Raw genomic sequence first — 27246 nt, forward strand, 5'->3', positions numbered from 1 at the left:
ATTATTGGCTGTTGATGGCTAGGTTGCGCTCACCCTTACTTTGCTAAATCTTGAGTCCTGTGCTCCGGCGTTTCATTTGACGCCAACAGCACGCTCACACTCAATTGATCAGGTGGTCAGCGCACTGTTTCCAAAGTAAAACTGTTCTTTTGCTCAAAGTCACTACACCTGTCCCCCATACATCTTTTTTGCGTTGTGCGTTTTTCTTTACATATACGATTCTTCTCAGGTAGTTATGGGGGTACCATAGAAAATTTTATGATTTTCAGTTGCAGAATAACTTGTGTGCGCTTTTACTAAAGTTTCCAAGTTGGCAAGCTCGCTAGCATCTAGCTCATGCCATTTTCAAATAGAAGTTCCACTGCGCTGACAGAGAGTGGAGCCGATATTGTGTGTTATCATGCCCCTTTTTAATTATTAGCTCACTTTGTTCTCTTCCCAGTGGCAAACGTACACATTTGCTGTGATATCAAGTGCACTTGCTCTTCAGTCAATTTGCAGCACCTACTTTAGTAATGCAGCCCACCTACTTGGGGCACACGTCTACTTGTCCTGTTATAGTCAGCACTTCCCTCAAACTCCACCGAGGGACAAAAAAAATGCGTTGTGGTATCAGCACGAACAATCCAAACAATGTGCCTTTTTGGCCTTCATGTAAGGTTTAACATAAACATTGATCAATTCAAGGCTCTATTTGAAATGCTAATGAACCTGGCTATATCAAATGGCCTGATGACGCTGGTTAGTTCCTTCAATGCTTATTTTTCCCGTACCTCCATTTCAATATTGACCTCGATCAACATGAATACAGTATCAGTTGATGACGGGCCAGTATGACAGCAGCAAAATGAAAGTATCTGGGAAAAAAAGAGAAGAAACCGGGAGAAGCCATCTATCCCGTCTGTCTAGTATTTGACATATCAGCCTCCAATACTAATAATGAGAAGGCATCGGCATCCTCGCCAAATCGTACGCGTATTGTGCCACGTGTCTTGCAATGGCTACGCTCCCGAGTGATTCTATCAGGCAACTTCACCATTACCATTGTGGCGTCGCATTGAATAAAAAGAGCCCTTAAGTACGCGAGGCCATTTGAAAAAAAAATCAGTGGTTTACCTAACTTGAATAATGCATAAGGTCATTAGCACAAGGCATTAAAAGCATGGGTCTAATAAAGAGTATCCTACCATACATCGGCTCTAGAAAATATTTAATGTGGTTCCATAATGTCTTTGTCAAACTGTCAGTTATTCCCACAATAAAACAATAGTTTCGCCTTGTGATACGTTTTGAAGAAACTGTAGAATAATTTTATTATCATAATCTAACCACAAATTAGAACGTTGAAAAAACTTTGAAATCCCGCAGTTCCGGGCAGCGTTACAAGAACTGGTGACACGCTCTAAGCTTGTTTTATCGTATTTCATCTCGACGAGCATGCTGGAAGCTGCCGGGAAATCCAAAAGACGGATGGGGCCCAGGATAAGGATGACATGGAAACGAGAATGTATGTGAGATAGCAATATGCCGACCATTTTGTCTCTTTTTCTCGAACATATACGCACACTTCCAATGTTATGAGCATTGAGTTGCTCTGTATTTTAACGCAATATCTCCTACGGCAACCCCTGTCTTGTAGCGAACCGAACATCATAAGTAAAGTTTACCAGCCTGTCTGTTTCAAATTTTGTAGACACTCTCTATAGCGAAGTGTAGGTGACATATAGCGGTACACTTTGGAGGCCGCGGTAAACTTGCATGACAAGAAGCGCTATAATAAATTGTCTGACCGTGTTCTGTCAACCAGCTTTTTTCAACGTCAGCTTCCTCTACTGATATTAGCAAAATTCACATGGCATATTTTCAAACAAACTCAATCTGTTAAACACCAGGTGACGTCTCGCAAGGCATCTTGCTCCCAAAGCTCGTATCAGGGGTGCAATGCAGGATGGCTCGAGCTTCTCGGGCAGCCTAGTTTGCTCCGTGCTCGCTTGCTGTGGCCGTGGCAGGAAGACGGTGCGTAGAGCGTGATAGCAGCGTTGATAAATATGGCTGCACGACGCGCGGGCCGTTTGAAACACATGTGAGGCATTTGTGGCAGTTATCAAAGAAACGCCGCGTGCGAGCACGTCAGCGCCACCACTAGCTCGAAATTTTACCAGTGCAGCGACGTCAGCACGACAATCGTGCTGTATTTTTGCTAACTCAACACGCACTTCCCACAGCCGTGTTAGTGGGCGTATATTCTCTTTCGCACAGATTGTTTCGTTCCACCTGTAGCATGAACATTTCCACTCTTGAAGGCAGCTAGGGTGCACACGCAGCACTCTCGTGCTGCTCGTTCCGTTTCTTTCAAGTATTGCAGAATAATAGAAGGACAGGTGGTCACCAGGGCCGCTAGTTCTTAAAGGGTGGTCGCCAGTGCTCGTGAAGATGCAGAGTAGCGAAACTCGGCCGATCCCGCTTAGTGCCCTAGAAAAAAAAAGTAATATGGTAAGCGCACCGGTGGCTCAGGATAAAAGGATATGCAATGGTAAGTGTTGCTGCAGTGAGCGAAGTAAGGGGTCGGTTCCTAACCCGCGTTCGTACTGTTTTTTTTTTATTTGCGGGTGTAGTACCGTAGTTACGGGCAATGCCATCTCACATATGTTCAAGAAAACCAAACAGTAACTAGGTTACATTTGGTCTACACAAGAACCAATCAGACAATTTCGTTTTGTGTGCTTCCTAATAAAAAAAAAAACATTTGACTTATGCACCTGTAAACAAATATTATAACAGCTACAAGGTATGTCACAGCTAGCACTATCACAAAATACTGGTCTTTTTCCCTCCAACTACTTATAAAATTTCCCGCCAGCAGAACAATTGTGTGAAAGAAAATGAAAATCAAGTTGCTGCACGCGGGACTATATTTTCTGCTACCTTGAGCACACAATCTCCGACTTCGGATCAAAAAAATACGCAATGAGTGTCGTAGGGGCGCTTTTATTCTCACTGAAATATAGACTAAAGTCAAGAAAAAAAAATAGCGATTTTTTTACAGTGAGCCGAGCTTGCATGGAAACACATGCAGTGATACGTTCTTCTAGTTTTGCAAAAAAAATGAACCCGTTAGGAAATAATAATAAAGTTTATTGGAAATATCTATTTGGTATACAACATGACTTTTTCAGCCCAGACTCGATACCTGGTTACTGCAGCGCAGAATGTTCAATTCTAATCGAACACAGCAAGGGTGAACTGTAGGTGTCCTTGAGTAGGTTTTGTGTAAATGCTCTAATCATTATTCGAATTGTTATTATTGTAGAACGAGCTGAATACTTCGCTTATGCGTCTGTGTGCAAAAAAGAAAAGGTGCGAACCTTGACGAGCACTTCATCATAGGCCGCTGTTCTAAATTAATATTCTTTACAGTAAGACTAGTTATGCAGTGAAGACATATTGTGAGCGGAATTTGTTGTCATGCTGACAATTATTCTCATGCTGGCAGTTCCGCCTTGAACGTGGGCTTATCAACGGAGCCACTTCCAAAATTTCAAAGCCGCAATCCATCAAAAACTGGTGTTGTACGCGTTAAGTTTGAAAATGATTACTCCACCTTCAGTCGGGCAAACTGCCTCGTAGAAAAGCCATCTTTGCAACTGCGAATGAAAAAAAAAAACGCTGTCAGCCTAGGGTTCAGATCGGATGTGTCTAGTATGTTCTTTCACTGGCTACTATGGAACGCGACGGTACATCCACATTGTGTGATAAGGCAACTATTGAACGTGGTGTCAAGGATTTTACCTGGCTACGAATACTAATGAACAGGAGTGTTTTTAAAAAAGAAATACTTGAAAAAAGCGAGAGGCTGGCTGAGAACAAAGCAATACCGTAATATTCCGATCAAGCATTCCGTTCTCCTTTTTGAGAGGTTCAAAACATGCGCCACTGACTGAGCAAGAGCACCTTCCCCTTGCTTAATTTATTCCACCTATTCTCTGCTAGAAAGGCATGTAAGAGTGGTTCGTAGCAACCCAACCTCTGAAATCCTTTGAATATGCGCAAAACTGCGTAGTGCTTTTACAGTGAGGTGTTACACTGCATTTCAAGCGGAGAAACAGCTGTAAGAAAACCGCGAAAGCGTTATGTAGTGAATATGCCACTACATGTAAGTTTTCTGTTACCGACGTCTACAATGCCATCAACAACAAAATAAATACAATGATGGAGCTCATGTTTCCATCTTTTACCGGTAGTATATTTTACCTGCATTCAAGTTCGCGTTTGGAGGATTACTGAGTCTAGCCAGCTACAACATTCTCGTTTAGTAACAACCTCTACTTTAGACAGTGATGGTCAGTTGTAATACAGCGATATCTGTTATGAGGTCACAACAACAGCCATGCTTGGCATCGTAGTTGTACGCCGCCACGCTCACTCTCATGTACGTCAAAGTTGTGAGTAACCACTATTGTGAGATAGAAGAACAAAAATAAAATAAATAACACTGCCTCTGAGAAAATAGGCTCAGGATCCAGCCCCCCTGCGTGGCAGCCCACTGTTTCTCCACTGAGCAACACCGGGGCTGGGAAATTCTTCGCAAACAGAACCTATGCACGATACATGTCGTCAAAGGAAACACGTTAACATGCGTAAAAGAGGCTTTTAGAAGAGCGAAGTAAGAAGCAAGCGTCATGCAATGCGAATTCCTTGAACGAGTGGTTCGTTGGATGCTTGCAAACCACCTAAGAAGGCTCGCTTACTACTCTTCACTGTCATCAGCCACAGCGTCACCAAAGTTCGTATACCTTACAGGTAAAACTGCTACACGCTAAAATAGAATAAAAAAAGTAAAGTGAAACTGGGTAGCATAAATAAAAAACAAGGAAAGGCGCACAAAACGGGAGACGCACCTAACACGTGTGTATTGGCAAGTCGGCAGCCTGCTTGTCTGAAGAACGGACAATGGAATAGTGTGTGCTTTCCTACTTGACAATATTTGATGATTTATGGAGTAGTGGGTGTCATGCAAGCATACGAGCAGTGGTCACAACATAGCTCTTTAAAAGTGACTCTGCAAAGAGCACTGGTTCAGTTGTCGCTGGGACTACGCCTCGCGTTGCGCACAGACCTGGCATTTCATAGCGATAGCGTTAAAGCGCTCGTGTCCCTTTTTCATTTGTCGGTGCTTTTGTTCCTTTTTACTTTAGTAGTGTTAGAACAAACCCCTCTATTCAATGAAATAACAATAAACAATAATACATATAAGATGTTGCGCCTTACTATAGGTCTGATTTTTATAGTTGCGTTCAGGAAGAAGAAGCAGTTTCTCAATCAATTTAAGTTCATTCGTTCAGTCTTAGTCAATTTTCCTGTCTTGTTAACTATAACAATTGTGTCGTTTTATTTCGGTGCTATAAATGCATTTCCTATTTTTGAGTCTTGATTTTGTCAATCACTCTGGCAACCTTAAAAATAATGGGCAGCTTTTCAGACAATGTAGCTTTTCTTTCGTTGAAACAGGTGCACAATAAGTTGTTTCCAACGCACACAAAAAACAGAAAAGAGTATTCTCAGATTTAGGCTCACAAAGACTCACAAAGTACAGGTGGTTTGAATATTTTGGATGCTATTACTTGTCGGTATCATATGTAGCATGCAACTATTAGGCTTTAAATTGCGTTGAAACGATCACAAATGGTTGCTATTCTCGTAAGGAAACATTACAAGAAAATATAAATGGAGTTGAAAGGGCGTTCTGGTGATCAAATCGTAAGCATTGTGAATGCAAATATAATATTCTACAATTAATAATGACAGATTGGTAGTGATAATATGAAAAATAAATGTATCGATAAAGCGTCCAAGATACACAGCTAGCCCCGCCGCGGTAATGTAGTGGCTAAGATACTCGGCTGCTGACCCACAGGTCGCGGGATCAAATCTCGGCTGCGGCGGCTGCATTTCTGAAGGAGGCGGAAATGTTGTAGGTCCGTGTGCTCAGATTTAGGCACACGTTAAGGAACCCCAGGCGGCCAAAATTTCTGGAGCCCTCCCCTACGGCGTCTCTGATAATCATGTGGTGGTTTTAAGACGTTAAACCCCGCATATCAATCAGATACACAGCTAGGAATATCTGAATAATACGAAAACCAACGAGTTCACGAAAAAGCATTCTTGGCATTACACGCAGACAAAAAATGCACAGGCGCACACACAAATACGCACAGGTGCGCTCATGCCCACACGTATGCTCACGCAGATGCACGCGCACACATGAACACACAAACATGCCCACGCGTGCACACACAGGTGAACGTAATGTTTGTAAACTGTAGAAGAAACGAAAAAAAGAAACACGCCAGCACTGAAGAGCGCTGTTATATCCATTGCTTTAAACAATTTCTTTGAGGAAGAAAAGTTACACAAGGAGAGGGCAAGGCCAAAGCGTGTTTTTTCTATTGACGTAGTGTGATATGATGTAAAAGCACTAAAACCTTGCCTAAATATTTCTGAACGATGCGTCAAGTTATGGCTGCACAGCCGGGCACTAGGGACCAATGAATGGCGCGTGACTCCACACGATAACGTGTGAGGCAATCTGCCAACCTTATTCTGTGCCCGACCAAGCGTAGTCCTTCCGTAAGCAGTCAATGAAAGCAGCATATATCGTAGGCCCGTGTGCTCAGAATCGGGTGCACGTTAAAGAAACCTAGGTGGTCAAAATTTCCGGAGCCCTCCACTACGGCGTCTCTCATAATCATATGGTGGTTTTGGGACGTTAAACCGCACAAATCAATGAAAGCAGCAAATAGAACGCGCTTTGGGTCCGTCATGTTTTGTTACGTCACCACATGAAACACGCTTACTATCATTTACATCTCTATGGTGCTTTCTATGTGCATTTTCTGATTATGTAAACACACTCTAGACGTATTTACTCTGCTCCATATATCAACAACTGCTACTATATTCGGCTACTGTACCTGCTACTATAATACTATATAATTTTATGGAGGGTGTACGGTTCTTTATCCACAGTTCTTCGACGCATGTTGCAGTTCAAATACGCATAAATATTGTTTATTTACGAATAAAATAGACAAACGATACAAAAGTTGGGAAGTCTTGTGCTATAGCCTATTCTCATTGACCACATTAGCGAAAAGTATTATGACCAAAGACATATTATGAACTCAAGGAGGCTAACAGTGATTAAAAGCAAACCTAGTGCGTGAGTCCATGAATTAGGACCAGCTTTATCATCTATGTGTGGCAAAAATTATTGCTACTTCTTCAGAACTTGCTGCCTGTCCCAAGAAAAATTCAAATAAATTGTGGGTACAATAAAAATGCATGAATCACTTACATTTACCTACCAGTCTTGAAAAAGAAGAAAAGTGAATAATGGAGTACGAGCGAAAGAAAAATGAAATGGCGAGGCAGAGTTCGGGGATTCCTAAATTATTTATTGTCTGATATTTTTCGTAGAGGAGCAGTCAAGTGCTGTGCGCAGCGATGCAGTCTAGGCCACGCCGATAGGCTCCGAATTCATGACCTATTTATTATGGCTAGGCGTAGGGCGGTGACCTCGAGCTTACTTATATTTTATGTTCACTGGATAGACCGTTTCACCTTTAGCTTTAGCCCTAAGAGAAAGTTTCTCCTCTATGCAGCTCTCATAGGTTATACGCTACTTAAGCTTCCTCAAAACGTCTACTGTAAACCAAACGCTACCTGTTCAACGACTAAACGAATGAGAAGAACAGGAATAAATGCTGGTCTCTGTACCTAATACCAATCGAATGATAATGAAGCCAAGTAAGGCAAAGGGCACTATAAATGTAGTTTTTTACTGTAGCAGAATATTTAGGAAATAAATGACAAACTGCAGACATGGGCGTGTATTTATTCGTAAGCGTTTCACGAAGAACGCTATCACGAAATTGTTAAAGACAAAACATACACTGTCAACAATTCAATGACACGTGCTTCCTGGAAGTCGTTGGCAACGCAGGAACAGTGACCGTGCTATAATCAAAAGCAGTTTATATTCAACAGCAAACACACCTTTTGTATTGAAATACTTGGTGAAACAGAATGCACGTGCTATCTTTAACGGCATGTGTAATTTTAGTCCAATTAACTCTACAAGCCACCACTGAAGAAACAATTGAACCATCCTTTGTGGGCATAATGCGCACCGTACTCCACTCGCATATTGCTTTCTAGCAAGTCTCCGGCTTAACCAGCCAATCCGGCTTGGTTGCTTAATAACCCACGTTTGTTGCTCCAATATTACTGTCCGTGCAGTAGCACCACTTTCCGTGAAGCTAAGCAATCTGCGTTGCGGTTTATATCTCCATCAAGCAGCGTTGCTGAAGGGAGTAGAAGGTTGACGCAGAACAAAAAACATCGAGCGTTTCTTCATGCAAAAGCACTGTTGCGAGCAGGCTCTCCCTAACAAGTGTAGCCTTTATGGACCGGTGCTAAATTACGTTCCAGAACCAAACATTGAGCTTCTGGTGTGTCCAAGCACGCCGCTCGCCCTAAGTAGAGGCCTGGACATTCTCTGGCCGGAAATGGGTACTTGTACTGAATGTGGCCTTTGAACGTATTGTTGCAGCGCCTAATTTACTTCTGCTAGAAATTGCACGCAAAGTGGAGCGTGTACGGTTTGTGTGACGCAAAGAGGCACGCTAAAAAACAAAAATTGGCGTCATTATTCTTGCCTAACGCACGAAACAATTGTTTCGGTCACACTGGATGAGCGAGGTTTCGGATGTAGAACACCACCAAGCATAAATAAATACGATTTTTATGCCCTGTTTTCCAATAAACAGTGTTCTCTCGTTCGTGAGCTCGTCGGTGATAAGACTGCGTTACTTATGAGTGGGGTTACTGGAATTCCACGCACGCTTCAAGTGCTTCCTCTGTCTTTTGGTATTTGCAGGCACACTGGAAGCTACATAGTAAAAAAGATGACAGTGGGGCAAAACGATGCCCGTTTTTACACTCCTCATGACTCTAAACAGTTTCCATCTTTTTTTTTCTTCGAGTTTGTGGCTCACTTCCTGTATAACCTTAAAACATTGCACAGGCATTTAATGGCGTCCCTTGACGACCACGTAACTACAAAGCCCACAATGCTCAAATCAGTCGTAGACTTTGTATATGTTGTGCGGTAATTTGGGCATATAGAATCATTCGTCGATAGAAGAGAGAGCAATTTTTCGCCGACTCAATCAATCATTCTTGTATGCTATGTCACGTGCTGCGCGATGGTGTTTCGCTGGCGTGTGCATAAGCGCCTCCAGTACCAATAAGCAGAATTGTCAGATCACGCTCAAAACCTGTCTTCGAGTCCCTCGAAGACAATCCCTTCTTGTGTAATTACGATGGTTTGGTGGCTGCTAGGATTTAGCGTTCCTGACAGACAATACGACATGAGTAACGCAAACCCTGCCTCCAGCTGACGCCCGCTCTGCGTTGAACGTCATCCAGTCTTTTTGTTTTCATTGCTCTCGCTTTCGCATGAACGTTTATTCGCATTCACATATTGCGTGCCCTGTTATCTGCATTAGAATTTTGTCCTCCACCATTCTGCGTAGATGGAAGAATGAAGTGCCTCCCACGGAATGGGGAAAACAGGGTCACGTGAAGCTGGGCGTGTGCGTGCATATGATACATGTTTTTTTATTGAATTGGGCTGCACTTTCTACGATCAATGCTCGTCCTCTGGGCCGGCAATCTGACTGTCATGCACGTGCTTCATCACTCACCAGACTTGTTGCTACAGGCAACAACAGCCGAAAATTGGTGTTCATGCAACAATGAAATTTGGGAACGTGAAATAGAGGTCACAATGATGACCTCGATAAGAAGATCAGATGTCCTGTCACAAACGACTGTGTTATCACCGAGATAGAACAAAGTCTTCAAAAGGGATCCGGTAAAATACGCATGTCGCCGGCATGCCGTCATAGGCTGCATTCGTTTGCGCTTTTGGGTACCTTTATTGCGCTCGAAGCAGAATTTTATGACTTCTAAAACCATCGTATCGGACGTCTTTTTTATAGTTTCAAGACAGGCTGTAGCTGATTCGATCACTGAAGATTTAGAGACACTCCTTTTTTTCTGTATTGATAACTTATACTTGGTGTTATGGAGGCACAACCATGGCCTGACTCGACTGCTCTCCATTTCATCTTTCGCACTGTACCAAGAGTAGAAATCAATTTTTCTCGATAACACACTCACTGGCTTACCATGTAAGTGCACCTCCACGTCACCATACCTGGGGTGCCCTGATGTTCGTGCGCCGAGCCTATCCAGGCACTCTAGCCGCACCAGCGGACGCGTAGAGGCCGTCTGCAGATCTTCCCACTGCATTTTGCTGTCATTTTAGCACAAACTATTTATACGGGGGTCCGCCACAGATCCGCCGACATATTTCTGTTACCAAAATGGCGTTTAAAATATACTAAGTGATTGCAAAGAATGAAAACAGATGGCAAGCGCTTACTGCGCGTAATCGAACCAGTAACCTCTGGATTCTCAGCGTGCGGTGCTAACCATTCCGTCACGGAGCGTACGTGGCATAAAATGCTAACGGCAAGCCCTTTATATACACCATACAACGTTTGGCAGTTGTCAGAGCTTTAAGGCTCTAGCGTGTTTTTGTTACAAGTAGCGAGATGGCGTGACGGACTCGCGTTGGAAATGTCCCTAGATGAAACAAGTGTCCAAGGTACCGTCACTCATTGTTCTAGAGTCATCCTCCTCAATCTCGTTTGCCCCTCTTTTACTCTGCGATTCGCGTCTGTAATTGATGCATCTCTTGCACGCGATCTTTCTAATGGCTGATGATGTTATTTATAATTATGCAAAAGGTTCAAAATGAGTACGCATGCGCATATGGCTCCAGCCGGATTCTCGCCGTGACCAAAGAGAAAATTGTAGCCAGGACATAAACTGAAGAGGAGGAGCGTTTCAGTGTGGGTCAAGTCGACCAAGATTATTTCGCTGTGCTCGTTCAATGCAACATCCGCGTTTTTCAACAATGCTGCTTTGCTATAAAACAACAGAAAATAATTTCGCTCGCTTCAACCTACATTGTGCTATCCAAGATGAAGCACACCGTGAAGTCCAGCTATGAAACATTTCACGCAAATGCTTTCGTGCAACTTCGTCTACGTACGTCTGTCCGGATCTGCGAAGCGAGTTTATTTGTCGGTTTTTACTGGAATGCCAGGCGACCGTCTAATACGCATCTAGTGCATGCCAGTTGGTAGAAATACTTAGCGTATGCACGTATACCGAGCAGCTACAGGCTGTAATCAACGCACCTTCAGAAACATTTCCAGCTTGACCAGTTGACCAGTATGCAGCATAAAGGAGCCGCAACGCGCTGCTTCGGGACACCTGACTAGTAGAACTCCCACTTTACAGGAAGTTCCGCACTCCACCAGAATCACCTGGCATCACAATTGTCCAAATGAGCACATTTAAAAACAACGTCATCGCAGTCCTGCTGGTCAAGCTTTCATACTCATCTGGCCGTGGTTTTTCCTTGCATGTGCACAAGCCGGCTGTAATCACTCGTCACAACGTCACGCCTTGTGGTCACTGACATGATCTAGCAAGAAGCGTGTTCACTGTGTCACAGCACGAACAAAACACGTTTGGATAACTGTACAAGTTATAACTGGACGAACTACAATTTACGAGTACGACCAATGCCTCCTAAATACATTATGCCTGGAACGGGAGCCGGGAACGCGCTGCCCTACCCTGTGATTTTTCCCGCCTCCTTCGGTACGAAAGCGAGCGTCTCCGACGGCAGCCCCCAGCGAACACAGGAATGCTCTAAAAGTTGCCTCCGAGCCGCCGTAATGTCTCGTGATAGAGCGGTACGGTTATGTCATGTGACTGAGTGGTACGGAGGCAAGCGGTCTCCCGCGGTGACCAGTCGCAACACAATGCAGGAGACATGGCCTCCGAGACTACGAGCTGGCAGGAGGCTCCCAATTGAAAAGAGAGCGACGTTCCAGGCATAGTTTTTCTAGGAGGCGTTGGTACGACGGGAGACGCCATGGCTAGTGGTGTAAATTATAGAATTGCACTACGTTGCCAGTTGAGTAACGCACATTCCGCTTGCTTTTGTGTTGTACCGTTTGTGTTCATATAGGTAACCATTTATTCTACGACTCATTTCCTTCCATTTTGCTTCATTCACATATATTGAATGTGAAGCATTTCTTATCGAGCTTCAGTGACTTCGAGTGTATCTATCTATCTATCTATCTATCTATCTATCTATCTATCTATCTATCTATCTGTCTATCTATCTATCTATCTATCTATCTATCTATCTATCTATCTATCTATATCTATCTATCTATCTATCTATCTAACTATCTAGCCGCCTATGACTTCTAGCTCCCCTTGCCGTTTCGATAATGGTATCGATACCATACATGGTATGGCATAACATACATGACTGGAGGCGGAAATGTTGTAGGCCCGTGTGCTCAGATTTGGGTGCACGTTAAAGAACCCCAGGTGGTCTAAATTGCCGGAGCCCTCCACTACGGCGTCTCTCATAATCATATAGTGGTTTTGGGACGTTAAACCCCACATATCAATCAATCAATAACATACATGACATTCGTGACGTGCATGTCTTGGTTTCCATAACATGAAAACCAAGACATGTACGTCACGAATGTCATGTTTTACATTTCATGGTCGTGAAGCTCTTGCGGTGGTTTTGTTCACATGGCATGTTGCAAAACTGGTATGGCATGACATGACTACATGGGGAGCATAAATGACGGTTTCTCATGGGGAAATCATGAAAAGCATGTCAGGTAACAACATGACTGTGTTCATTTACCTCCACCTCGGAATGTTGTGCTGACTTTAAAGTGACTTATGAACATCTCTTCTACGTGCTTCGCATACCATCGATTCCCATTGCACGTGGGATCTGCCAATTTTTTCACCGTAGCAACGAAACCCTAACATTCGCTTTTTTAAAAAAAAAGTTTGGAAGTTTCTAAGGGGCGCTCCATGAACATAAGCGAATAGGAAAGGGAAAGGTGTCGCTACTTTGGCAACTTGTTTCATCTAGGGACCTTAGCGTTGGGCGCACTCTGAAGGTCGTAGCCTCCATGAAGCGTCGCTTCCATGGAGCACGTTCTTTCTTACGCACGCGCTGATCAGACTCGCAATTTTGGAGGCTACGAAGGTCACTTCGCACGCTGCCTGGCCATGTAGGAGCGCGCTGCTTACACACGATGCTTGAAGTATTGCGGCAGTTGTACGCGCTTGTCCTGTGTGTACTTGTGAGCTCATATCATGCGTCCTTCTTTCTGTTTAAACATAAAGCTTGAAGCGTAGCGCTGTGACAGTTGTTGTTCTGAGCTCCTCTTATGTATGCCCATTTTGTGTGTGCATTCTGCTTGAGGTGTGCGCCGCAAGTTTCTAGCTGCTGGCCGTTCCTAACGTTTCTTTGCAATACGTTGCTGTTCCTCAAACAATGCACAATAAACGCTCAACTACCTCTGTAAAGACACATTTCACTTTCGCTTTATACCAACGCCTATAGAGTGATGAGCAACGTTTTTCAGTAGATCCTGCTGCGATTGGTGACATTCCTCTGTGTGCAGCACCCGTAATACTTATCAGCTGCCTCTCACAATGTGAGCGTCAAGTGCACAATTCCTGACGAGTCGTTTTTCTGAGTTTTGACAAGCTGCCCTAGCCCTCAGAAACAGACGATTACAACCAGTGGCTTTAATGTGAGCTTACAGAAAGAATAGGTGTGAATAATAAAAAAGTTATCCAAAACGTTTGTGCATTTCAAAAGAAACAAACTAAAGGTTTGGCAAGGAGCTACTAGAAAGCACTTGTGCTCTTTGAATTATGCTTCCCGCAAGTGATAAGCAGCTTATAGTGTCCCTTTTAGGGGAACCATTCACACTACCTGACCCTTTGCAGTTTCAGCAAAGTGAGTTCAACAATATCGCATATAAATATGTTGAAGCAAAAATTTCCTCTCCATGCCATCGTTTGCGGAGTGAAACAAGAAGCCCATATCTGACAAAAGCGACCACTGAGTGTTCAAACTAAAAAAAAAGTGTTTCCCCTACTGTTTAAAGAATATCGAAAGAGCTTGCATCGCGAAGTTCGAGTACATGAACAAAACGTACCACCTCTTGCTACTCACCACGAGAACCGTGGAAATGACAAGGCTTTTCTTATGGAAGGGACCGAATATTTTTTGACGAGCATTTCTAACAGTTACGCAGTAGGAGCACCTCTCGGGATAGCCTGGATCTATGTGATGGCGGATGTGTGTAAGTTGTGCTGTATGGCAAGGCTTGCACAGTTGCCCTTGCTACTTTTTTATAAAGCCAGTCGTAGGAAGCAGATGCATGTGACAGAGACTCAAACTGAAGAGCCTGCTACAGCTGTGCCTCAGGACATACCGCAGCTGGAAGACCTGAAAAAACACCATTTGGATTTTACCACTTCATCTATATACTGCGGTTAAGTGTATGTTGGGGACTAACTTGAAAAAATTAGCTTTGTGTTTGAGTATAATGCACGACTGATAATGTTGACGGCAATGTACGAAAGGGTCCGCTTTTGTCCACTTTTGTTCACATTTGTTCTTTTCTGTTAATTTATTCCGTAATTGAAACGAAAGTGCACTGGACTGCCCAGATCGCATGCCCTTGGTACTCTCGAAAGTAGCCTTTCACAAACAAAAACTTCAAAAGTGCTGCAAGTCATCGTTGCTGCCTAGAATGTGTCAGCACTAGTCACAGAATCGCCACAGAAGGTGGAATCCCTGCCAAGTTTTTCAGAATATTTTAGTAAACCCCACCAATGTGGCATCAGAAGCGAATACTAAGCCAGTCAGTTACGTGCATAAATACCCTAGAAAAGATTTTTGTAATGAATCTGAATGAAGGGCAGGCTGTCGGTGCCAAAATATAAAAAAATGCGTTGTATTGAGGCGGACTAGAGTAGAGAAACGTCAGAAGGCGTGGAAAGTGACCTTAAGTGGAAAGTGAAAAGGCCTGAAGCGGAGCCGCGGCAGCTGTCACCGTCTGACACTTCAGGCGTATGAGCTCGCTTCTGTTTTTGCGCAGCTCTAGCTACACACGAGCTGCGCGAGATGCGTGGTGCGGTGGCCAAGAAATTGATGATGATGATTATCCTACACTACAGCATCTATCAGAAAACTAACAGTTCGCAGCCGTACTAATTAAGTTTTTGTGGTATAGGTCAGCGAACTCACTCATGAGTCAACTGACTCGGACTCACTCAGACTCAGATCAAGCCGTAAGTCTGAATCTGAGTGAGTCAAGGCCAGAAAAAAGTTTAGTGAGCATCAGTTGTCACAGGTCCCGTTAATTAGGGAGGCGATCGCCAGGATAATTCCAAGGGCCGAAGTATCGGCCCCCCGAACCGCACCACGACAGCGTGAACAATTTAAAAGTGGTTCCTTTTGGCGCGCCAGCGGACGCCGGCTGTGGCCAAAAGAACAAGTCAGAGCCGAGAGTTGATAAACAAAACAAAATTATATTCTCAATAATGGCAGATCAAAAACAACACACAAGTATGCACACTCCACAATAGATGAGTACAATATGTCACCAATCAAAGAACGTACTACACAGTACAATCAGCCACACTCGAAACAACGGACACAGACAAAAATACGCACTACAATGCAGTCGCATGCATTGAACAACTAAGACACCTAAAGAGTAAAAATATAGAAAACCTATTCAGTCCAAAGTTCTTGGAACAAAAGTCTGGATGATACTCTTCCGATAATCACTCACTCAATGTCCAGCGTTGTTGTTGTTCCTCTGCCCCCGAAGTTTCTCTTCCAGGAAACCTCTGTCGTTCGGCTGCCCCCGAAGTTTCTCTTCCAGGAAACCTCACGTCTTCAATTGGCCACTCTCCAAGCTTCAAACTTCTTTGCCGGAAACACGTGGGCTTCACACAGGCAGGTGTTGCCACGCGTCTTCGCTCGATAGTGGTAGACACACGCTCTTGCCTGTAGCTCGAGCCTTCACCCCGCAGGTGGAAATCCTCTTCTTCTCCTGCTTTGTCCCTACGGACAAAACCTTCGCCGACTACACGGCGGAATCCCTACGCGCTCTGGCGCTAACTTCCGTCTTCTCCTGAATTCCCATCTCGGCTGCTCGATTAAATACTTTCCGCGCGAGATTCCAGAGAGTTCTCATCATTTCGTCGGCGTGATACGCAGCGAAGGCTGCGGAGAGGGCGAGACGGTTCGAAGGCCGTCCGCGACGGATGACGCAGCCGTCATCACCCCGCCTTTTCCATCTAGAATTTTCCAGAGCTTGCTCGGCCACCGATGTGGGGTGAGGAGGTTCGTCGGCGAACCTACGCTTCCGAAAGGAGAAAGGCGCGCCCCCAGGGGGTCTTTGGATGCTTGTTTTCTCTTTTTTTATCGTTGACCTCTCGGCGCTTCGTCGCGAGAATTTGGCGGCGCACCCTTTTTTGAGCGCTCGTTTTGTGACACTGCCCCCCACTTTAAGAATATTATCTCATAATATTCAAAACCACACAAACGTGCGCAAACAGTCCCCACACTCTCAAAGACTGTAACATAGTCCGTCGCTCATGACACGTCACATTCACAATAGATCACTCAATACTATTGTACATTGTAATGCAATCACACAACACATGAAATATAACCACAGGTACATGAGTACAACACTCCATCACATATTCCAAACAATACAAAGGTACAAAGGTCTGTCTTTACAACAATTGTACAATACTATACATCACATCACCGTAAAAAACATTTTGACTCGCTCGACATACACTCGTGACACAGGATAACAAGAACTTTAATACAACATATGGCACTCAGCCCTGCCAAACACATTCCGATTCGGCCTTAACACCTAATGATTGATTGATATGTGGGGTTAAACGTCCCAAAACCACTATATGATTATGAGAGACGCCGTAGTGGAGGGCTTCGGAAATTTAGACCACCTGGGGTTCTTTAACGTGCACCCAAATCTGAGCACACGGGCCTACAACATTTCCGCCTCCATCGGAAATGCAGCCGCCGCAGCCGGGATTTGAACCCGCGCCCTGCGGGTCAGCAGCCGAGTACCTTAGCCACTAGACCACCACGGCGGGGTGGCCTTAACACCTATCTCGTGTATTTCGAACGGCGCTTGCGCCCTTTCTTGCGGTGCTCGCTCGATTTCTTCTTGTGTTTCCACGTTCTTTTTCGGCGAGCCCTTTCCAACGACGGTATCTGAGGTGGCGTCTCAGCCATCGTTGCACTTCCGACATTGTTAACGGGTCATAACGCTCAACCGATTCTGTCTCGTTATTCAACCGCTTGTTCATGTCACGACATTTGGCCTGGCTGGCCGACTCCGTCACCTTTACACTATCGCTCGGTTGAGGCCATGCCGACATAAGTCCAGCTGCCCAGCAAGTGATCATTCAACACGATCATCTTCTCATTGACTGACTCTTGCACCGCGGCTTCACCTTGGGCTCGAGTGAAATCCTTCACAGGATTGTTCTCCGCTGAATCTCGCGGTCCCTGTGTCAGCGGAAGCTCCATCTTCAGGTCTTCCCCCAAACATTCTGGATCATTCGGCCCTCGCGCCCCATCGATGTTTTCGATGACGAGGTCGTACAGGGGGGTCGTCATGCATAGAGCGGTAACCTTCCCGCTGAAGTACGGGGTTTCAACCTCAATCTCTGCTTCGGGAAGCATCCACCGTACTGTCAATTAGGTAAACTGGTGTCGTTTTGCCTGTTAAATCACTGTCCCGTACCAAATTTCTCCGCACGACAACAGTGGAGCTGCCGGTATCTCTCAACACCGTATCCTTCTAGCCCGCAACTTTTCCAGGCAGCGTTGGCATTCCCTTCGTAACACCGGTCGGCTGTTTTGTCGTTACAGCACCCACAATATGAAGTTTCTCCCCATTTTTCAACTGTACAAATCCGTCGGTGACGGCATCAAAGGTTTTTGGTGCCACTTGTGCACAGGATACCGGGTGAGTTTGACTCGCTCCGTTACGACATGCGTCTGCCTTGTGCCCAGTCTGACCACATTTGAAACATTTTACAACCGTGGGGCTCGTGAAGTTAGTTCGGCAGTTGTTAGCACGGTGACCTACTCGGTTACGCAGAAAACATCGTGGAACACTCTCCGGTGCACGCTTCTTTTGTTCGGGTGCCGAATTTTTCGAATCTTCGGGACACTCCTTCTTGACCTTGGCCAAATTAGTGCCACCTTGCGCTTCCAAGAATTGATCAGCCAATTCAAGCATGCCTTCAAGTGACTCAGCCTTCTTCTCTTTCAAGTACAGCGACAGGCTTGGGTGGCAACTAGTAAGAAATTGCTCTCTAATAAGAAGCTCTCTAAGCTCATCATACTCCTGCGCTGTCCCTGAAAGTTCAATCCGTCTGCCGAAATAATGGCTAAGTCGGGCGGCGTACTGCGTAGCCGTCTCACCATCAGCTGGCTTTCCTGTCCGAAATCTGTCCCGGAATCCTTCCACTGTAAATCTAAATCACTTCAGCAAAGCCGCTTTCATCTTTGCATAGTTGGCTGCATCAGTCGGCGTCAGCCTACCGTTCACACTGAGCGCTTCACCACTCAACCAAGTACTCAAAGCAGTTGCCCATTGATGTTCCGGCCAATTCTGGCTCCTCGCAATCGTCTCAAATCGGTGAAGGTACGCGTCAAGGTCGTCCTTCCTTTCATCAAACGCTACAAGCAGCTTGCTTGGGTTCAAGCGGAAGCCGTGGTCCTCCCGTTCGCTGCTTTCAACTCTAGCTTGGACCGTAGTCTCACTTCGCTGTTGCAAACGGAGCCGCTCGAGTTCCATCTCGTGCGGCCGCTGCCGTTCCCTTTCAGCCGTCTCCGCTTCTCTTTCTTCTTTCAGCTGTCGCTCCTTTGCTTCTCTTTCTTCTCTCGCCCTTTCAGCTGCCAACTTTTCTCTCTCCAGCTCCAACTTCAATTGCTGCTCTCTTTATTCTCTCAACTGTCGCTCCTTTGCCTCTCTTTCTTCTTTCGCAATTTCAGCTGCCAACCTCTCTTGTTCCAACTCAGCTACTTTTTCTTCCTTGGCTCTCTCAGCTGCCAACCTCTCTCTCTCCACCGCCTCTTCCTCCTTCTGGCTTACCCACTTCCGTAGTTCGGCACCAGAATGACCCATCTTCTCACCAAGAGCAACCAACTTTTCGAGATGCATGGTGTCTCGCAAATAAAGCCTTGCCACGTGTAAAAAGTATCTGCCTAAATAAGTCTATCGGAACACGCCCCTGCACTCGTTAACGAGAACACTGAACAACACACAAAATCATTCCGATAGCAGTATCAACAACTCGAGGCTCTTTCTCACTACTTTGGACACACTGTGCACCAAAAGGTCCTGTCGCAGACGCCAGATTAATTGTCACAGGTCCCCTTAATTAGGGAGGCGATCGCCGGGCTAATTTCAAGGGCCGAAGTATCGGCCCTCCGAACCGCAACACGAAAGCGTGGACAATTTAGAAGTGCTCCATTTTGGTGCGCCAGCGAACGCCGGCTGTGGCCCGAAGAACAAGTCAGAGCTGAGAGTTGATAAACAAAACAAAATTATATTCTCAATAATGGCAGATCAAAAACAACACACAAGTATGCACACTGAACAATAGATGAGTACAATATGTCACAAATCAAAGAATGTACTACACAGTACAATCAGCCACACTCGAAACAACGGACACAGGCAACAATATGCACTACAATGCAGTCGCATGCATTGAACAACCAAGACACTTAAAGACTTAAGATATTGAAAATATATTCAGTCCAAATTTCTTGGAACAAAAGTCTGGATGATACTCTTCCGAGAATCACTCACTCAAAGTCCAGCGTTGTTGTGGTTCCGCTGCCCCCGAAGTTTTTCTTCCAGGAAACCTCTGTCGTTCCGCTGCCCCCGAACTTTCTCTTCCAGGAAACCTCACGTCTTCAATTGGCCACTCTCCAAGCTTCAAACTTCTCCGCCGGAAACACGTGGGCTTCACACACGCAGCTGTTGCCTCGCGTCTTCGCTCGATAGCGGTAGACACACGCTCTTGTCTGTAGCTCGAGCCTTCACCCCGCAGGTGGAAATCCTCTTCTTTTCCTGCTTTGTCCCTACGGACAAAACGTTCGCCGACTACACGGTGGAATCACTACGCGCTCTGGCGCTAACTTCCGTCTTCTCCTGGCCTCCCATCTCGGCTGCTCGATTAAATACCTTCCGCGCGAGATTCCAGAAAGTTCTCATCATTTCGTTGGCGCGACACGCAGCGAAGGCTGGGGAGAGGGCGAGATGGTTCGAAGGCCATCCACGACGGATAACGCAACCCGTCATCACCCCGTTCTTTCCATCTAGAATTTTCCAGAGCTTAATCGGCCACCGATGTGGGGTGAGGAGGTTCGTCGGCGAACCTACGCTTCCGAAAGGAGAAAGGCGCGCGCCCAGGGGGTCTTTGGAGGCTTGTTTTCTCTTTTTTTTATCGTTGACCTCTCGGCGCTTCGTCGCGAGAATTTGGCGGCACGCTTTTTTTTAAGCGCTCGTTTTGTGACATCAGTACAAGTAATTTTAAAGCGCAAGATATACTTCTTGAGTGAGCTTGGGTGAGTTTCCTTTTCTTTTGCCTAATTATGATCCTATCTATATATTCTTCAGCATTACTATCGGCCTTACTTGGAATAGCGACTATGTTTTCGCATATTTCAAAGCAGTGTCCTTTACACGCCATTTCAATATCTCTTTATTAAATGCACCAGTTATGTAGAGGGGTGTCTTGATCTGCCCCTCGCCAACGATTCCGGGTATGTTCTTGCTAATTATATATTATGTTGTCATCTCTTCCAAGAAAAATGAACTTATTAGTACCTCACTCGTATTCAAAGGTACTATATCAATCTGTGCCGAGAAGAGCGCACTGATTATGTGAGATGTTAGTGTTAAAAGCATAGACACCAGGTTCAAAACTGTTAATTCAAGACCAACTTACTCATGAGTGGACTCAGTCAGACTCACTCACGCTCAGACCAAGCCATGATTCTGAGTCTGAGTGAGATTGGGTGAGTAATGTTTTTGTGAGTTTGAGATCTATCGAGTTTTGTTGAAGGAAACTTTTGTGAGCCAGTGCCTGAGTGAATCCGTCTCAGGAAAACCCAAGTGTGAGTGCAAGTGAGTCTAAAGTGCAAAATATGTTTAATGAAGGAGTCTGAGTGAGCTCCATAAGTTTCACTGACCTCTCCGTTTGCAGCATCCGTATGTCTCAAAATCTGAGCTGCGTCTACTGCAGTAGTCACTGGTCCTAAGCAGCAACCGGTCTTTGAAACGAAAATCGGCTATGCCTATTTATTATAAACAGGTACGAACTGATCGTTGAGAGTTTTATCAAAGGCATTTACAGAGAAATGATGGTCCCAATTTACGGCATAGGACATGTACATATGAAAAACCACGTACCAAATATGGCACATAAAAACTATTGTCCCAAATTTCGCATTTTCTGAACGAACACCTGACTCTGGTTATTCTTATTGACGGTACTGGCTAATACGGCAATTTTAGGTGGAAGATAAAGGCTCACTTACTGTCTACGGAAATATAATCACCGTCATCATTATTTTGGTTTCATATTCTTTTTGTGCTTTTGTATTACAATTTAATGTTCTGTGTTTTATGTATCCTAATGTAAATCACATTAGCGTTTGAGTAACTTCTGTTAACTGTTTTTAATTAGTTTTTCCCCTAGATGCTTTGTGGATGTCATTACCTGAGCAAATTTCTCTCATATATTTTTTTATCTTCGCACAGGTGTGATTTGCATGTAGCAACCTGTTTATGTTTAATTTTACGCTGAACGTGGTATTATTTTGGTGGGTTTCGGGCTTACAGGGGGCAGGCGCTTTGTCAGGCTTTTATGCCTTTTCGCCTGTCCCATTGGCAAAAAGGCAATTTGTACATATCCTTCTTTTATGTACCGCTTTTCCTTTTGCCCAAAAAACTTCAACTTCAGCATTAGTAACTGTGGTTGCTGGCTGAAGCGGCCATGTTAGCTTTTCCAGTGTCGTCTGCTGCAGCAGGTATCAAAATTAAGGCCGTAAGCTATTATTACGCATCACGATGTTGAGCAATGTGATTGAATATTGAAGTAACGATTAACCTTCGAGATGATATGTGCCTGCTACAGGTTCCGCACATATTCCTTGTATGCGGCCTCCTGAAGCGTGTCTCGAACTATATAAGTGTAGGTGGGAACATTGAGCTAGCAGCACCTCCATAATGCTGTGGCTGCTGGCAGGATTGATTGTCAGTGCAGAGGCCGTGAGTGAAGTGGAGAAAGGAGTCGAATCCGACCGTAGTACAACATGGTACCAATATAGCAGCCTTGAGCACGTCAATGAAGTGTTATCATAGATTGTTAACCCGCTTCAGTTGGATAAAAACGTCGTCAAACCGTTATTGGGCCTTTGTACATGAAAACGAAACAAAACAACCTGCAATATATTGAAACTAACGTGACACTGCAAATTTAATAACCAGCCGTGTTGGTGCTCCACTTTGGCTGTTTTAGTGACGTCTATGAAAGTTATTCCTGCAACGCTGGCATTCCTGCAATCAAAATCGACTGTGCATATAATGTCCAAAAATACATGCCATTTATAGCGTTTATATATGCATCGAATGCCATTTATAGCGTTTATATATGCATCGATGTATGCTAAACAATATTTCAAGTCTGGCGGTGCATGACTCAACGCTCAGCCGGCTGCTCTCATGTTGGAACAGTCAGGCCAAGCCGGACCGCTGCATCGTGGGTGCCCTGACAGCCCACCGTTGATCCCCGATGTAGGGGCTCCTCATAGCGGATATCCACATGTCTTCATTAGACTAGTCTGTGCCCTGCAACAAGGGGCACCACCAGAGCATGGGGACTAGGCTATCAAGGTCGTTGAATTGACTGCAAGAGCTATAAGGGTAAATATTGGGATACATTTCATGCAATAAAGCCGGGCTCGGATACGAACCCGTCTGCAGTAGTCTGAAAGCCAAAGCTTGCGCTCGATTTAACTTCTTTTTCAGAAGGAGAAAGTATCTCCTCCTGAGATAAAAGGGCTGGGTAATGTTACTGTAAGGGGTTGCTTGACCTCTGTTTTCCAAAACTGTGGGCTTGCGAGAGAATTCTTCATGGTCGCGGAAAAAGGGATCTCGCGCCTTGCAGTGGGCGAGCTCGTTCAGGTTTGGGGCAATCCCCCTGATTTATCGCATGTGAGTGGGGAACCAGGTGAAAGTGTGGGTGGTGATGCTCCTGCCTTCCACTATGGGAAATGCTTCTTTACACACGGCGCAAACGCGGAAGGCTACCCTAGAGTCGCTGAGTATATGTTCACGTATGTCATCCAGAAGTGCCAAGGCAATGATCAGTTCCTCGACCGTACACAACGAAGAGCATCATTCTGAAAAGGCGTTGGTGGTCTAGCCGCTGTGGTAGATTGATACAGCTGCAAAAATATTGGCCCACCTTCACGAAGCAGCACCCGCCAGGAAGTTCTGTCACCCGACGTAGAAGCATGACAGCTCTGGGCTTCCTTCTTACTACATTGCGCAGGGGATGCATAATGCGGGGGGTTTTGGATACAGTGATATCGTCTTTTTTTGCTTTTTCGGAAGTTCAAGTAGGTGTTCTCAACTTTCGCGGGCACGACGCCCATCTCTATGAGGAGTCACCTGCCAGCCCTTGTACCAGAAAGTCTGTTAACCTGCGCCGTTTCTTGTGCTTCTTCGATCTCTTCTAGGGTAATGTGAATGCTCTACTGCAGGTGTCGGTCAGCGCCAGTGTACTTTTGTAGTCAGAGCGCTATCTTGATCCTCCTCCTTAATGTGGCATTTAGCTTGCTTCACTTGGCCCTGTTACAGACGTAAAATAAATTAACAAAAAAGTGTGCGTTTGGCCTGCATATAAATATTTAAGGGCATATCGGCAAAGTAGGGAGTTTTTTATTTTTGTCGTCATTTTTTGAACGCCTTTGAGCACAAACCCTGTGAAGACGAAAAATAGCATAGCCGCCTAATGCCATAATACAAGATGGCTAGTGCTGCCGCAATCGGGACGCCATTTTCGTCACATGCACAGTAGAGCACTTAGAAAACACATGCTTCTCCCATGGAAAGCTTGTGTATTCTGAAGAAAATACACAAACCAGTACACTATATCAACACCATGTTGGAGAAGTAGGTCGAACCTAATATCGCTTTGCGTCTTGCTGCAAAGAAAGACATCGGCAACAGTGCTCTGGCAAAGGATCCCTGATATGGACTTTGTGCGTACCAGCTATTTTACGATAAAATTGTGCGCCCACCTGAAATTAGTGTCTGCTGTAAAAAAGTTTCATACTATAAAAATCTTACTCGATTTTGTCGAAGGAGCTTGCATTTCTCGTTCTTCTCATTGCAGAAGATCGCTACTCCCTCCTCGACAGCGGCGAACTGCTTGTGCACAACACGACAGCTGCAGACTCCGACCGCAGTTACCGTTGCCGAACCCGACATCGCCTCACGGGGCACTTGGCTTCCAGCACCGTGGCAGGGAAAATATTCGTATCTGGTAAGTGCACTTTTTGCCGTTAGAAAAAGGCAACCATAAATATTATTTGCAGTTTATCGATATTATCTGCAAAGCTTAGGGCTCTTCTTTTTTTCTACCCTCATGGGCTTAGAGTGGGTGGTCGGCGCATGGATGGGGCAGAAAAAAAGGAAGGCGGGGGGGCACTTTAAAATTATTATTTATTATTATTTGTGAAATACTGCAGGCCAAAAAGGCCCAAGCAGGAGGGGCACAAACACAAACACAATATCAGTACATGAGTGACACAGCTTCACTAAAATACATCTGTGTAAGAGGAGAGCGAGTAGAAGAAAAACATCATAACAAAGAAAGCACGCGATCAGTACATGAGTAACATAGCTTGACTAAAATACATCTGTGTAAGAGAAGAGCGAGTAGAAGAGAAACATAAAAAAAAATCAAGCAATATTGGGAGGGGGGGGGGGTCAAGATTCACAGAATTAAACATTGGGTTCATCAAGATCGAAGGTTTGGAGGAAATCAGAAGGCAAGTTATTCCATTCTGTTACAGTTCTCGGAAAAAAGGAAAACTTAAATAAATCTGTCCGCGCAAAATACGGAGTTAAGGATCGGACATGAGAATGACGAGTTTGCCTGGTCGAAACTGGGGTAACGTAATGTGATGGGTCTAGCCCAAGTTTATTGTTAATTAGTGAGTCCAAGAATTTTAGACGGAGAAGCTGGCGCCACGATTGTAGCGTCTGGATTTCGTTATCTCGCATTAGTTCCGTAACTGATGTACCACGACCATACTTTGAGTAAATAAAACGCACTGCTCGTCTTTGAATCTTTTCGAGGGAATATATGTTAGACTTAGTATGCGGATCCCATACAATACAAGCGTATTCAAGCTTTGGACGTATTAAAGTGTTATAAGCTAATAGTTTCACTTGCGACGGGGCGTCTCTGAGTTTGTGCCTTAAAAGACACAGTTTACGGAAAGCCGATGACGAAACATCGGCAATGTGTGCATTCCAGGACAACTTATTTGTTATCGTTATACCTAGGTATTTGTATTGACTGACTTCTTTTAAGGGTTGGCTTTTGGAGGAATAGGAAAACTGAAGGGGATTTTTCTTGTTAGTAATTCGAAGGCAAACAGATTTATCGAAATTGAGCACCATGCCCCATTTGTTACACCACGAAAGAATATTGTTAAGGGCAGTGTCGAGAGCAACCTGGTCATCTGGCGATTGTACATCTGTGAAAATAATGCAGTCGTCTGCAAAAAGTCTTATTTTAACCGGATCAGTAATAGCATTAACAATATCATTGCAATAAATTATAAACAGCAGCGGACCTAGAACACTACCCTGCGGTACGCCGGAATCTACTGGGAGATGAGGTGATGTCTGTCCACAGACGTCGACATACTGTTTCCGGTCGTTCAGGTAAGCAGACACCCAGGATACTAGGTAGTTTGGAAGCCCTATAGTCTGCAATTTCTCGATGAGCTTGTTATAGGGAACTGGGGGAAATGGGGGAGACATAACGATCATTGTGTGCCTTGCAAGCATCTGCTGTTTTTGCCATGCCCGAGACGGAGACTGGTGTCCGTAGCTGGTTCAGGCATGTGTTGGAGCACTTACCACTATTTCTTGTTGGTGGACGAGTTCTGGCAGCGCAAGCTTAGTAACGAGCCCTTTAAAGATATAGAATACCATTCCCCTGGCGAGGGGCCAATTGTCTGTTTTATGGCACGTGAATGAAGCGGCAATTTCCTAATTAGGTGCTAAAGATATTCCCGCATACTGCAGTTTCTGCAGACGCCCACGTTTGACGTTTTCAAGCTAAGCGAGTCTTTAACACGTTAAGACACTGCAAAAGGGTGTGAAAAAAATTTACGTACCTCGCGCCGCAGCAATGAATCCTCAAAAATAGCCCCTTCTTATTTAGTTGTTGGTAACAATACGTGAGGCACAATATACGCTGCCATCCTAGCCAAGTACGTGTTGGCCACCATTTTTTGACACAGTGCTTTAATAGCGTTTTATATTACAGTGAAATAAGCGCTGTTATATAGATACCATCAATAATGTACGTTTATCACTAGCCTCAAGCATCCCTTAATAAAAGTAGTAAACTATTACGATTCAGTTAAGATATTATTATTGGTACACAAAGACAATGGGCACACTAGGGCAGAGCTGCCGTATTTACGACAAAAACAGGTTGCCCAAGTGGCGATAAGAGACATCTTTTTCTTCCTGTTCGAGCGAGCTTCCTCGTACTCTTTACTGTTTAGTGGAGCATACGCACTAACGCGTATGTGCATTCGGACTGCAACTGCAACCCTATCCAAGTTCAAATCTAGGAGTTTTTGTTTCAGATAAATTCCAACAGCTTCCACTGCGTGCGAAGCAACATTCCAAATAGTAACCCTTCATCAATGTTGAAATAAAAATGTTTACTTATCAGAACTAAAAAAATATCATATCCGCGCAGTGAATGAGTAAAAGTGGACAAAGCTGCGGTAGCTCATTAACCGCCGTGCATAGCCCACTCAATCACCCAAACCCATAACAACACATGTGTACAGTA

At 44.7% G+C, this 27246-nt stretch overlaps 1 protein-coding gene across 1 annotated transcript in view; it reads left to right on the forward strand.

The window, feature by feature from the left end:
* The window catches only part of LOC142790829 (cell adhesion molecule Dscam1-like), a 148691-nt gene that overhangs the window by 7445 nt on the left and 114000 nt on the right, over positions 1 to 27246 (forward strand). Inside the window, exon 3 of the mRNA XM_075885357.1 lies at positions 24535 to 24684. Within this exon, the coding sequence (XP_075741472.1) occupies positions 24535 to 24684 (150 nt within the window). The remainder of the gene's footprint in view (positions 1 to 24534; positions 24685 to 27246) is intronic.

This window comes from Rhipicephalus microplus, chromosome 2 (assembly GCF_043290135.1).
Source record: "Rhipicephalus microplus isolate Deutch F79 chromosome 2, USDA_Rmic, whole genome shotgun sequence".
Taxonomy (NCBI): domain Eukaryota; kingdom Metazoa; phylum Arthropoda; class Arachnida; order Ixodida; family Ixodidae; genus Rhipicephalus; species Rhipicephalus microplus.